The sequence below is a fragment of the Dipteris shenzhenensis genome, chromosome 3, assembly GCF_047967505.1.
Source record: "Dipteris shenzhenensis isolate YYH24624 ecotype China chromosome 3, Dip_SZ_1.0, whole genome shotgun sequence".
NCBI classification, from domain to species: Eukaryota; Viridiplantae; Streptophyta; class Polypodiopsida; order Gleicheniales; family Dipteridaceae; genus Dipteris; species Dipteris shenzhenensis.
Window position 1 is genome coordinate 25187611 of NC_141598.1, and position 14322 is coordinate 25201932.

Consider the following 14322-nt stretch of genomic DNA (forward strand, 5'->3'; position numbering starts at 1 on the left):
TCCCAACTAATGCCACATTGTTTCTCAGATCCAATGACCCTAACAAATATCCCCATTGGGTCCACTTCTATGTGCCCAACACAAACTTGGCACACGCTTTGATATGAGTCAAATATACCTTATTGAGTCCACCTTGTTAGAAATCGACCAACAGAGGGTATGCACAGCGGAAAACTGATAGAATAGCCCAGGAGCTCACATAGTGTGGTGTGGGGTGTGGAATTGCAGACTTCTTAACTTAATGTGCATCAGATAGATGTGCAGACTCATCAATAGACAATGAACCAGCCAGACAGAGAAACCACCAAAATAATATATTTCCGTCCAAAGCTATGGACACAATCCAAAAGAGATAGATACAGAGTCCCACCAATGGTGTGGTCCTCTGATCTTACCACAAGGTCCTCCTCCTATCTGCCGGCTATCTCTAGACTCGAGCCCGCATGCTCCACCATGAGTGTAAGTAGACTTTCCATCCAAAGATCTCAGCACCTTGCTGCCCTAGTAGACAGCCTAGGCTTCAGCCTCAGTCTGTTGCAACTCTGGCCCTGCTTTGCCTCCTGGATGTAGGCCCAAAGGTCAGGCTTCTGCCGCTCCTGCTGCTCCTATGTTTGCTGACTTGCTGGATGAGTAATGAGGGCACAATGGCCCCTTTATATAGCCCTCAAGGGGCTGGAAAGAAAACCGACCAGCATGCACATTCTGGCTGACCAGACTGGCCAACCAGTCTGTTGCTGGTCCAGCCCTATAAGGGCTCCAAAACTGGGGCTGACTGCCCCATTTCTTCATGCAGGTTCCAGCCTTGGTTTGGCCCTTCAACCAGGTCTGGTTGGCTGGCTGTATCCAGCCCAACCAGCTTGTCTAGTCAGGCCTTCTCCTCTGCTGTCCACCTGCCATCTCTGCTGCGCCACTTGGAAGCTCTGTTGCAGGTCATATACCTGCCCACAAGCAATGCCACGTGGCCCAGCCATAGTGCTGCCCATGTGACCTTCTCTCATGCACTAGGTTCACCCCGCCCATGCTCTCCTCATATGGGGGCTTACAAATGAGGAGGTGACCTTTCCAACACCCCCTCTCACCGACACATCTCAGCCCAATGCCAACACGTCGATGACGATCCTCCAGTGACTCCGAGGTCGTAGCCCTCTGGAACATTTCGATGTCAAAATTTTTTCCTGGCTTTTCATCCAATGGCTCTTGCTCCACCAGGTTTGGTTCCGCTTCCGCACACCATCCTAGTACACAGGTCCATCTCTGGTAGCACCTCCTGGCGCCACCACCTTCAATCACGTTGATAGGACAAAATTTGTATCAAGTTTTTTAGCACTGTATATAGCTGTGGGTAGGCACATAGTTGTACACATCTAGGGTAGGTGTGGGCTTTTGGCATTTGTGGATTTTTCTTTCACAAGCATGATGGACTGATGTATATTTTTTTGAGATAATAAAGTATGTTTTGGAGGGACTTCATGGGAAATGATGAAATGCAATGTGGTTGTACCAGACTTCGAGTGCAAGGGTGTCTAGTGTGTGATCAAGTGAAATGTTTTTGGGGTCATGAAAATCAAGTCATGAAGGGTTCTTCTATTTTATTTTCCTGAGTCAATGTGCACTTGCATGTTACAGGAATTTGATATGTTCTGGTGTCTGTGTCAAGGGGCTTTTCATGTGTGTGTACGGGGGTGCATGCAAGCTTAAATGTGCATGCTAATGTGTGTGGGAATTGTGTGACTAAAGGTCCAAAATGTGCATTTAACGTGATTTGGGGGAAAGGTCTTGAGAGTGGTAAAATGTCACTAATGAGGTGGCAAATTAGGCTGAGGTGGCTGGACTGATTAGGAAGGCATCCTGCTCATGCAAAGGTGGCTACGTGATGGATGAAGGGATGCTTCTAGTCGACGAGCTGGATGTAGATGAAGGTGACAGCTTGCAGGAGGATTCCGGAAGGAGTTCGTAGGTGGCAAATTAGGCTGAGGTGGCTGGACTGATTAGGAAGGCATCCTGCTCATGCAAAGGTGGCTACGTGATGGATGAAGGGATGCTTCTAGTCGACGAGCTGGACGTAGATGAAGGTGACGGGATAACAACGGGGGTGGTGATGGAGAGGAAAGACGAAAGTAAGAAGTGACGTTGCTGAAGGGAGAAGGATGGGATTGTAATGGAGAGGGAAGACAAAAGTAACAAGGGTCGAGGCCTAGGAAGGGAGAAATGGAGTGCCTGGGAGGGAGAGCAACTAGGAGCGAGAAGATGAGAGTAGAGAGAGTGGGAGAAATCAAATTAACTTTCCAGTTACGTTTTACGTCAAACGTAACAACCCAAAAGGCAAAAGGAAAGTTCCACCGTACTGCACCAAAATTGTAAGAGCTTGGATATCCATACTCTCACAATGGATAAATCCATGACGTGAACCTTATCCATCAATATGAAATCTCACTCCCGATACTGAACCAAGAGTGGGTGTACATAGTAACACAAGGCATAAAATTAAAATAGGGTGAAAGTGGGATGAAATAATATCACAATGATAGAGAATGATCGAGCCATATGGATTGAAACTGCATTATTTTGTGTTTTTAGAGGATGAGTTTGGGCATGTTCCTAGACTCATCTAGGCATATAAATGATCGAGCCCATATGGAGAGGATTGATTCGAGTGCTTGTATTGACAATCAAACATAATACATACAGGTGAGCCAGGGCTGAAATCATGCACAAGACTGTCAAGACCCTGTCACCCTTGGGAAGCAAGTCAGGGTTACAACATGGAGAGGAACGGATCGGCTAAGGGAAGAGAGAGAGAGAAAGGAGGAGGCTATAGTCTCAAAAGATGAGGATGAAGAGGAGAGTGGTAGAATGAGAGGCAAGGGATTCTCATGAGAATGACGAGGAGAAGAGGAAACTAGGAGGAGGAGAGTGAAGGTGGTAGAATGGATGCATACGAGAGACTTGCTTCATGAAACGAGGAGGGAAAGGGGACCTTATATAGTTGAAGGGAACGTCTCCCCTTTATTTTCAGCCAATATGCTTGGGATTGTACATTTCATGGTAGATAAGGTCTTGACATGGCTTGTGAGCACCATGTGGAGGATGGCACATTCTAAAAGATTGCCAACTCATCACATCAAAATTTATATTGTTTCCTTGGATCCAATCACCAAGCATATGCTAGCACATATCCCCATTGGGTCCACTTTCATGTGCCCAGCACAAGCTTGGCACAGTCTTGTCATGAATCAACCATACATTATTGAGTCCACCCATGCCTTGACCGATTAAACAATCCATGACATGGAGCATCCTTGCAATAAGAAATGTCCAATAAATACATTAGGAGGACCTTAAGATATATCCCTATATTTTATACACAAAATACCACAACACACACTAGAGCATAAGGAAATTTTAGTTCTTATGATAACGTGCGTGTGTGCACATGCATGTGTTCTTTTTCTCTTTTGTGTTTGTTTTTCAAATATCCTCAAATCTGTATGATTGGACATTTTTTGCACCTACGTATAATATTTGTGGGTCCTTCCAATGTAAGAGAGAAGAAATAAATCATGGTCAGATTTGATTGAAGGAGCAAAATTGTTTGAGATTGTGCTTATCACACATAAAATTCAGTTCTTAATTTTAATTGACAATGCCAGGAAGGTTTTTTCTTCCTTACATCAAGTTTCAGTGGAATGGATATATGGAGAATCGAAGATTTCCAACCTGTTGTAGTGGCCAAATCCGAGTTTGGGAAATTCTACTCTGGGGACTCATACATAGTCTTGAAGGTAGTCAGTTAACCCTTTCTTTATATGAATGAAGTTTGAATAGCCTTGACTCGATCTTCTCTTCATCTTTGGATCTTTGGAGCATGGCCAATCACTCAGTACAAAGACCATGTGTACCCATGGGCATCAGTTAATGTGTTTTTTTTAAATGGAATGACAGACAACTGCTTTAAAGAATGGGGCTTACCATTATGACCTTCATTTTTGGCTTGGAAAGGATACTAGTCAGGTAATAATTAAAAGCTTATCTGCTTCCTTTGACTAAAGTTTATTTTCAAAAGTGAACCTGTGTATTGCAAATGCACCACCTGTTGTCTGCTTTGTTCCTAATCGTAAACTGATATCAGGATGAGGCTGGTACAGCAGCAATCAAAACTGTGGAACTTGATGCAGCCTTGGGAGGCCGTGCTGTGCAGTACAGAGAAGTGCAGGGTTATGAAACAGACAAGTTTCTCTCATATTTCAAGCCCTGCATTATACCCCTTGAAGGAGGTGTTGCTTCTGGGTTTAAAAAAATAGTAATTGATAAGTTTGAGCCTCGACTTTATGTTTGTAAGGGAAGACGTGTCGTACGGGTTAAACAGGCAAGTAACAGCCTTGGTTATGTATTTGCTTCGTCTTCATACATTTTCAGAAGTTAGGACCAAGAATTTTGGCACATTTTTGGCAAAGGAGGTTGTAGCTGGTTTTGGACCAAAAGGGTATTTAGACATGTTTTGCGCTTGGTGTATTGCTTCTGCTGATATTCGTTACATGATTGTTTGTCAGTAAGGCACCAGCAATTGTGGTTTATTATCTGTCGTTTCCTCTTCATTGTGCCAAGCCATATTTTATTTTATTCCCATATTAATTCATTCCACATTCCCACTGCATCGAGAAGCAAGGATAGTGCAGATGAAAACAAGGTATTCCTTGCAGGTTGCATATTCTCGATCTTCCCTGAATCATGATGATGTATTTATTTTGGACACGGAGTTAAAGATTTACCAATTCAACGGGTCGACATCAAACATTCAGGAAAGAGCCAAGGCATTGGAGGTTGTACAATATATTAAGGACACTTATCATGATGGGAAGTGTGAAGTTGCAGTTATTGGTGAGGTTCAATTAATTCATGCAAGTTATCTTGTAGACACACATTTTTGATTGGAAATGGGACACTTGACCAATGGTGACTACATGTTGTATCAGATGATGGCAAACTTGTCGCTGAAGCTGATACAGGGGAATTTTGGAGCTTATTTGGAGGATTTGCTCCCATTGGGAAGAAAGCAGGAAGTGAAGATGATTCCTCAGCTGAAGCTCACTCTGGAAAGCTTTATAGGTAAAGTTTGCAACTGTAAAGGCGTATTACTGTGAATCATGTGAATCTGAACTTCTATTTCATAAAGGAAGATGTCTTTACATTTTAAAGCTTTTTGGTGTAAACATTTAAATGCCTGCCTTGAATGATGAGCTTCCAGCCACTAACCTGAGAATTTATTAAAAAAAGACCAACCCTTCATTGTGAGACATCACTCGAATGAAAGCAGAATTATAAGCTGAATCTTAAGAAAAAGTGGTCTATTAAATGCTTTGGAGATCAGTACAGAATCAACTGTCTGTGGCAAGAAAGAAAGACCTAGCTGCCTTGCAGCCTCCATCTTTGGGTTCTGGCTCACTACCGACTGTAACATGGGGTGGATGGGGCTAGTAGTGTGGTGGGCTATACAATCAACAAATTCCTTGATCTATCAGAATGTAAAAATTGCTTGCAAGCCATATAAATGCTTACGACGCTTAGTGGAATTTTTGATTCTTTTGTACATCAATCCCGAATCAAGCACAAGGTAAATATTGTATTGAGCCATGTATTAATGTGATTGGCAGCACCATCACAAGGCCGCAACATGCCACATTGTCCTCCAAGAAACTCAAGTGGTGTAGCTTGGATTGAAAAGTGGCATCATGAATCTTCTAACATATGACCATCTTTCCAACCCTACAAATCAACAATTCTTGAGGTGGTGATCATGGGAAACAAAGAGAAAACGGGTTGTCAACCAACCTATTTTTAGAGAAACCAGCTCAAATACCTAAAAGACACTTGTGGGCTAAGCCTTGTAAAACACGCCTCCTCTGAGAGGTCGCCCTTATCTTGATGTCCCGCGCTCCCATATGGTGTGCAGGGTGTAGGTTGTTAGAATTATTGATAAATTCTAGGCAGTGACCAATGTAAAGTCAATAAGTGGGTTAGGGCCACTTTTCCCTCATTTAGAGGTTTTTCCCCCTAACCATAGTTAGTTCAATAACTACGGTTAGTGAAGGATAAGGTTTGTCACTTAGACAAAACCTTATCCCCCCTTTGTATTGCTGATCACTCAATTCTATTGCATATTCGACGTTCAGCTTACGATCTCTTGCTCCTTGCTCTCTCTTTCTTCATTTTCATCATTTGGTATCAGAGCAGCTAGAGCTCCTGGACCTGCTCTCACCCACAAGCTTCAGCTCAAGCGTGAGAAGCGACCTACCTGCGAATCATTCCGCACAGCCATAGTTGGCTGTTACGTACAGTGCAATCGTCCGTACACCCAGCGCCAATCTGCTCCCGTCCGTACAAGTGTTGCCATCCGTACTGCAGAGCAGCGCTATTGCCATCCGTACACTGCTCCAGTGAGCAGTCCGTACACTGCAGTACAGCTTTGTACGAGCGCTGTCTTCTGGCCGTACAATCGTACAGACGTACAGGTATCTACGTCGTACCACTTGCTTTTCCTGGCCGTACAATCATACAGACGTACGGTGGTCTTGCGTTGTACCACCTGCTTCTGCTATCCGTACAACTCTGCCGTACAATAGTACGGACACTTCAGTGAGTCGTTTGTACAGTTGAGTAGAGCCATCCAGACAACCTACGCAGGCGTCCGTACAAATCACACAGGTGTCCGTACACAGTGCATCAGACGTCCGTACAGCTCTTCGTGCAGCTGTCCGTACACTTTTGCTCCCGGCTTCGATTTGCTCCTTTTAGGTTGCAGCTTCGTATAATTTGCAGGTTACTCTTGCAAGTGACAGACACAGAGTGCATTTTGGGGGTTTTTTGTTTGCGTATGCACACAGGTGCATTTTGTAGGGAGCCATTGTTTGGTTGTGGATTGAAGCAGGTGCATTTTGGGATTGTGGGTGTGCTCATTTACACACATTGGCAGTAGAATTTGGTTCTTTTGTAGATAAATTGCAAGTTGGGGCTTTCAGTCAATTTGCCCCTTTTAGAGTTGCAATTTCTTGCAAAAATTTGGGGCTTTTTTCTTTACACTGCAATTTCTTGCATTTTTGGGGCTTTCAGACAATTTGGCCTCTTTTGGATGCAATTTCCATGAAGAAGTTGGGGCTTTTGGCATTTTGATGCAATTTGGCAGTGTCCAAGCATTTTGGGACTGTTGCAGGCAATTTTGGACTCATTTTGAGTGACATTGGCAAATTTTGCAATGTTTTTTTGGCAGATTGAGAGCATTTGCAGGATAATTAAAGTGCATTTTGAGCCTTTGATAGGCTGTGACAGTATTTGTCAGTGTGGGCAGATTTTTCTTTGCAGGTTTTACTTGTGCTTTTTACATCCCAGGAAGGGATTTTACTTGGTTAGTTTGCTGTATTTTTTGAGATTATTTGGTGAAAATGGCTCAGAACAACCCCAATGAGGTGTTTGGAGTTCTCACACAGGAGGATATGTTGGATGACACCATGTGGAGTTTCATGGTTTGCAATTCTTGGTTGGTAGACATCTTTGGGATTATGTCAGTGAAGATGAAGCAAGACCATATACAGCGGCTACACCTGTCACTCCTACAGTTGGAGGGGGGGGTAGAGATGCAAATGCAGCACAAGTAGTTGGAGCAGCCGCTCCAGGAGCTCCCACAATAGAGTAGAAAAGATGGGACTCTAGAGATGCACAAGGTCTTTCAATAATTTCTCTTTCTGTTAAGAGGTTCATTATACCTCATATTTGGTCACGCAAGACATTGTGACGCTAAAAATTGATATTTTTTATTTGGCATTGGTATTGTTTTCTTCTATGTTCGATAAGAGTTTGAGTATCAAGTGATAGCCTAGCGGCTCTCACTTATTTCTATTTTCTAAGATATTGTATGGGATTGAGAGGATGAGTGGAATGGATCATTGTAAATATGGAGGTATGAATTATAAATACCTTGGTATGGGGTGAGAGTTATTTGTGTATGGGATATTATGGGGTTTTTAGAAAATAGAAAGAGTGAGCCATATAAAGAGGTGGGCTCATGTCCATGTGTTCCAATAATATAAGAGAGGGCACATGCCAAGCGTGTGGAAGGCATGTGAAGGAGTGTGGAGTCAAGAGGAATCCTTCTAGAATTCCTATGTGGAATAAGGAGGATGTGGACATATGGAAAAGAGAGGGTCCCTATGGGCTCCATGTGGGGAGACTCTTGACTTTCTCAATATTTTAAGAGGCTTGAGCATCTTTTGATGGGACACATGGCAAGAGTAGCCAAAAAGGACATGGATGGTGACATACGGGCTTATGTGATTGATGGGGAAAGGAATCTACAGGCAGTAATTATAAATGGGTGAAGGAGGGTGATAAAATCTCTATAAAAGGAGTCCTCCTCTCCCTTGTTCAACATCTCTTCCACCATTAGGCCTCATGTTGCTGTAGCCCCCGTCTCCTCAAGCTTCTTCCATGAGCCTTCTCTCCCTCTTGTTATGTAGACTCTTGAGTCCATCTCTCTTTGGTTTATTCTTTCTCTCTATGAGTAGTCTTGGAGCTTCCGCTCCCTCTTGTATGTATGAAACCTCTTCTTCTCCCTTGTGTTTGTAGTATTTTGAGTGTAATTGAATGGAGTCTTACTCTCATGGCAATGAAAGTTACTTCTTATCATTTTCCTTGAGTCTCCATTCCTTTTCTCCATTCCTATGTTCTTTTCTCTCTCTATTCAAGTCTCTAAAGTAGTTCTTGTTTGGCCGCTCACTGTGCACACATGGTTCATCCGTTTCCCGAGCCACCATGCAAGATTCTTCCTCTCTTTTAGGCGAATTCTAGGGGTATTGGATCGTTGATAATTGTGGAGCCTTGAGGGAGTAGTTTGCTTAGGCGAAATTAGCATGGGTGGAGGGCAGTTTTTATGACAGTTTGACCCCCTGTTAGTGTTTTGCTCATAACTTTCTGCTCGGTAGTCGGATTTTGATGAAACTTATATCAGCGCGAAGCTCTTTTCAAGGCGCATGTTCCTATGTGATTAGATCTTGAATCAGATACTACTGTAAAAAGTTATGAGTGTGTTTGACAGTCTGTTTTCATGACAGTTTTTACCCCCTTTCAGTAAACTGTCCATATCTCTTCAACCCGTTATCTGTTTTCAACGAAACTTATATCAATACGAAGCTTACTTCAAGGCACATCCCTGTATGTACTTTAATTTCTGATATCAGCTTTTTGGTGGAAGCTATAGACCTCTATGTTTTCTAGCAGTTTGTAGAATGATTTGAGCCATTTCTAGAGGTTTCTGTGAAGGAGGTGCCATGTTTGCTTGGAATTTACCCATCCAGCCAAATCAGCCCCTTCAAGCCCCTAGATATATATCAGTTCATGTAATGTTGAGCCGAAAGATCTTCTTTCAAGAACGCATCGCTCTTCTCTTTGGGGCCGACCGGCTTGGTGAGATAATGGCCTCTGCGGATCCTTTTCTTCTCCCGATGCTGGACTACAACATCACTTGGGATGTTACCATATTCATTCTTCTCTAAGGGAAGCAAGGAGAAAGATATATTGTGGTTTTCTTTGCATGAAAATATTTTCTTCATCTCTCTTTGCAAGTGATAAGGGTCCCTATTATTAAAATTGGGAAGAGTAGGAAGCTAAGAGGTGCGTGAAGTTTCATTAGCCCCAACTTCATGTCACAACATCTATGGCAGCTTGGGAGATACTAGAGAGTATGTTTGCAGCAAGATATGATGCCAGGGTTTCCTTTCTGAAGCGAGAACTTTCCCATACGCATATGGAGGAGGGAGATTCCATGAATTCTCACAAAGCTTCAGGACTTGAGGAAACAGTTGCTGAATATTGATGAAGTCATTCCGGATTCAGAGATGATCACCACCAATTTGAACTTTCTTCCCGAGTCCTATCTCGGTTTCCACACCTCGCTGAATTTGTCATTGAGGGGGGGCAGCAATCCTCTCTCTTTTCACGAGTTGGTAGGACTTTTGTTGGAGGAGGAGCAGACTCGTAGAAATATGGCTACTTGGGCTGGCGAGCATGCTATGCTCTCCAAGTTCAAGCCCAAGGGTAAAGGGCAGCAAAAGCCACATGCCAATCAGCCCACACATCAGCATAAAGCTGATTCTAGACAGCCTTCTTATAAGGCAAAGGTGATGCAAATAAGCAGAAAAAGAAGGGCATTTGTTATTATTGTAAGAAGCTAGGTCATTATATTGGAGAATGCAAGAAGCGCATAGCCAAAGAGAAGAAAAGGGACATAGGTATGGCTGTGTTAGATGCATCAGCCCCCCACATTCTCATGATGGGGGAGATGTTGCAGCCAACTTTGTGGAAGAGCACTATGCCTTTCTGTCTTGCACTTCAGATTTTTCAGTGGATAGTTCGGATGCTACAGCCACTAATGATGACGACCCATATGCTTTTTTGACTTGCAGCTATGATTCTTCAAAGGATGCATGCTCTCTCAGTGTGAATGAGACACTCCATACTTGGTATTTTGACAGTGGTGCTTCAAAGCACATCACTTCCAAGAAGAGTCTGTTTGTATCTCTCCATCCTCCACCCACAAAAAGAAGGCGACTTATGCAAATAATTCTTCTTATTCAGTGTGTGGAGTGAGAGAGATTATTCTCACATTCACTGATGGCACATATTTCAGAATTTCAGATGTTCTCTATGTGCCTGGTCATAAAGAAGAATTTAACTTTCAGTGTCCTCACTCAATAGAGGAGGATTTCAGGTTGACCTACTGCTCACAGGACCAAATGGTGATAAAATTGCAGATTTCAAGGCTGAATTGAGAGTCACTTTTGACATGTCAGATTTGGGCATGTTACATTATTATTTGGGGATCCAATTCATTCAAGAGAGACGTGGTATCATTATGTCTCAATCCAAGTATGTTCAAAAACTCTTGGATAGATTCAGGATGCAAGATTGCAAGCCTATAGCTACTCCCATGGAGCCAGGGCTGAGGCTTACAATGTATGATGCAGGAGAATTTGGAGATGCCACACTCTTTAGTCAGGTGGTTGGATGCCTCATATATCTGTGCAATACACGGCCCGATCTTCAGTTTGTAGTATCTCAGGGCTGCGTCGTTTGCTTGCTGATCTTCATCTTTCATTGGAGGGGACCGAATATGAGGGATAATAACCTGTTTCACTGAAAGAGCAATCAAGGCATGTGCTTTGGCATCACGACCATCCCGCTGAATTTGCTCCTGTGAAGGAGGCAAAGCACCTGGAGTAGGAGGTGTAGGAGTCTTGGCTGTAGCAATTGAACCATCACCTGAAGACCCATCACCTGAAGAAGCAAAGGCTGCAGGTGTAGCACCAGTAACAGTGCGTGTAGGCCTGGCCTTAGAACCTGAAACAATATGCCATAGATTCTTGGCAACCAAAACATGTCTCATCATGTATGACCACATGGGGTAATTGGTGCCATCAAGCTTGTCATCGGCCCCAATCAGCCCAAACAAATCATCTTTGCCACCAAACATGGTGCTGAAATATAAGGCAAATGCACCAATTGGCAAAGCAAATGAGAGAAAGGCAACCTCTCAGGATCAAGTGCCAAAAATCTGCCCAAGCTTCAAAGCTTATGTCTACAAAAGACTCTGCTGTCCCAAGGTGTACCTGTTGCAATAAAAATCCCCAAAGGCAACACGAGGCCTTTCCAAAATGCAAATGAAGCAGAAATTGGAAAAAGCCAATGAAGCAACGGCTTACCCAACGATGAACAGCAGTGAAAAGCTCTAAAAGCGAGCAAATGAGGCCTGGAAATGAGAATTACAGCAAAAGAAGTGCTCCCACGAGGAGGAGAGCACATAGAAATGGAGTGAAAGAGATCCAATGGAGAGAAGCTCGCAGCCTGAGGCAAAGGGATGCCAAATGAGGAGGGAAGGCTCAAAGAGAAGTCTTCGGATCAATTTAGCAACTGCAAATGGCTCCAAACGCCGGCACGCAGCTTGAGGCAGCTTCAAAATGCTGGCACACAGCTCGAGGCAGCTCCAAATGTTGGTACATAGCTCGAGGTAGGTCCAAAATGCTGAGAAACTTGAAAAATGACTGGCACGCACCCTGAGGCAGCTCTTGTACTGCAGTAAATGCTCGCTGATGCAGTGTACAGATTTCTGATGGAGTTGTACGGTTTTTCCTGACGCAGTGTACGGATTTTCCGATGCAACTGTACGGAATTGTATGGATTTCTGTACAGTTGTACGGAATTTTTTGACGCAATTTTTGGTGGTGTCCGTACAGCTGTGCGGGGGATTTTTTGACAGGCCCGTACGGCTGTACGGGGTTTTTTGATAGGTCTGTACAACAAGGTTTTTGCTGCAGAAATTGCTCAAATTTGCTCCAAAATTTAGGTTTTTGCTGCAAAAATTGCTTAGATTTGCTCCAAAATGCGTCTCCTCGCATCAAAATGAGATCTTTCACGACATAATTGCTTGGAAAGTTCTCAAACACTCGTGGGAGTGTGAAAACCAGCAAGACCAGCAAGAATGAGGGCTCTAGAGGCTGCCAAACAGCTTGGGAAAGCTGTCAATGGCTGAGGGAATGGATTCCCGACTTGCTTTGATACCACTGTTGGGTGTTGGAAGCAATGGAAGCACAATGGAGAAAAACTAGATGTTGTAATAGATTGCTGCAAAACTGAAGTGTGGAGGCTCAAGGGAGAGCCAACATAACAAAACCCTAGGGCTAACTGCCCTAACTGGACTAAGTGTCCTAATTGACCTAGATGGTACATAAACTAACTGTACCAATAGTCCTAATTGACTATAACTAGGCCTACAAGGCTCATACCAAGGTATAAGTGGCATCTCTGGATAGCCCATGAGATAGCCTACAGAAGAAAGGGTGGCTATTGGGTTGCCCAGAGAATAGATGAGGACTGAAAAGAAGAAAACCAGGGAAAGGTGAAATACCACCACTTCGGTAAGATGGAAAAGAATAGCTGGAGGGCTGGGAACAGAAGCGGAGGGGCAAGGGGACAGAAACAGCCCAAAGTAGCTATTCGTTTCTTGGTGAGGTAGAAGAAGCCATTCAAGGGGTGCCAAAAGAAGAGAGGAGGAATTATACAAACAGTCGCCTGAGTATGATGACCAGCTAGGAGATGCACATGAGAAGGGGCAAACTGGAGGCAGAAGAAGAGGCGAGGTTTGAGTAGTGCAACTTGTTATGGTCGGGAAAGAAAGAGGGTGGAAGGGGAAAGAGCTGTGAAGCTGAAAGAGGAAGAGACCGGCTGGAGGGAAGAGAGGCAAAGACTTTCAATTACACATGTTTTCCTTTAGACGGAGGTGGGAGTGCAAATACATGGCCAAGTACTCCATACACAGAGCACTAACTGAGAGAAGAAATAGTCAGCTTAGTAACATGTGTCAGCTGGGTTTGTGCTTCTTATAAAAGAACATGCAGATTTCATTAGAAGCTGAAGCTGCATAAAATAGCCCATGCTCATGTTTGTGGGATTAATGCTCTTGTGACATGAAGTTTTGAAAATGGTGCTGTGCATTGGACATAGTTTGTTGGTGTTGCAATTTGTTTGGGGCCCCTAGATACTCTGTGATCCAGATGACAGGATCCATGTGACCACTAGAATCCAGGAGCTCTTTCATTGCATTTCCCTGCATCTTGAAGTTTTCATACAGCATCCGGAACTTGGTTGTAGACTCATACTAAGCTTGCATATTTTGTATTTTTTATGATCACCTTTTTTACAGTTCGCTTATGAAACCTTGGTGTGGATTTTGAGTTTATGACAGCATGTCTTCTTTGTTTTTAAAAGCGTTGTAGAGGGACAGCTGAATCCAATCCAGGCTTCATCACTTTCGAAGGAAATGCTTGAGTCCAACAAGAGCTATGTTCTTGATTGTGGAGCTGAAGTTTATGTATGGGTTGGACGCATTACTTCGCTGGAAGAGAGGAAGACAGCAAGTGTCGCTGCAGAGGCAATCTGTCGACTCACACATTTCATTTTCTCCTCATACTTTTTTTTGGGGGGGGGGGGGGTTTGGAAAATTTGATATTTAGTGTATCAACTAAAAACCATTTCGTATTATCTACTTTTGTAGGAATTCCTTTCACTTCAGAAAAGACCAAAGCATACACACATTACTAGAGTTATTCAGGGCTTTGAGACATTGCCTTTCCGCACAAATTTTGATGTCTGGCCTCTTAGTGGAGGGACTACTGTGTCTGAAGATGGGAGAGGCAAAGTTGCAGGTGTGGTTCAGTTGAGTCCGTTTTGCACTGAGGACTTTATCTATATAGATTTCATTGATCACTGGTGTGAATGATT

General features: G+C 43.5%; 1 protein-coding gene across 2 annotated transcripts in view; it reads left to right on the top strand.

The window, feature by feature from the left end:
• Positions 1-14322, top strand: part of LOC147903555 (villin-2-like) — a 50109-nt gene that overhangs the window by 13484 nt on the left and 22303 nt on the right. For both annotated transcript variants that reach the window (XM_087399785.1, XM_087399793.1), the window contains exons 3-9: positions 3683-3782; positions 3943-4011; positions 4130-4366; positions 4701-4878; positions 4974-5106; positions 13810-13972; positions 14096-14246. In XM_087399785.1, the coding sequence (XP_087255911.1) occupies positions 3683-3782; positions 3943-4011; positions 4130-4366; positions 4701-4878; positions 4974-5106; positions 13810-13972; positions 14096-14246 (1031 nt within the window). The remainder of the gene's footprint in view (positions 1-3682; positions 3783-3942; positions 4012-4129; positions 4367-4700; positions 4879-4973; positions 5107-13809; positions 13973-14095; positions 14247-14322) is intronic.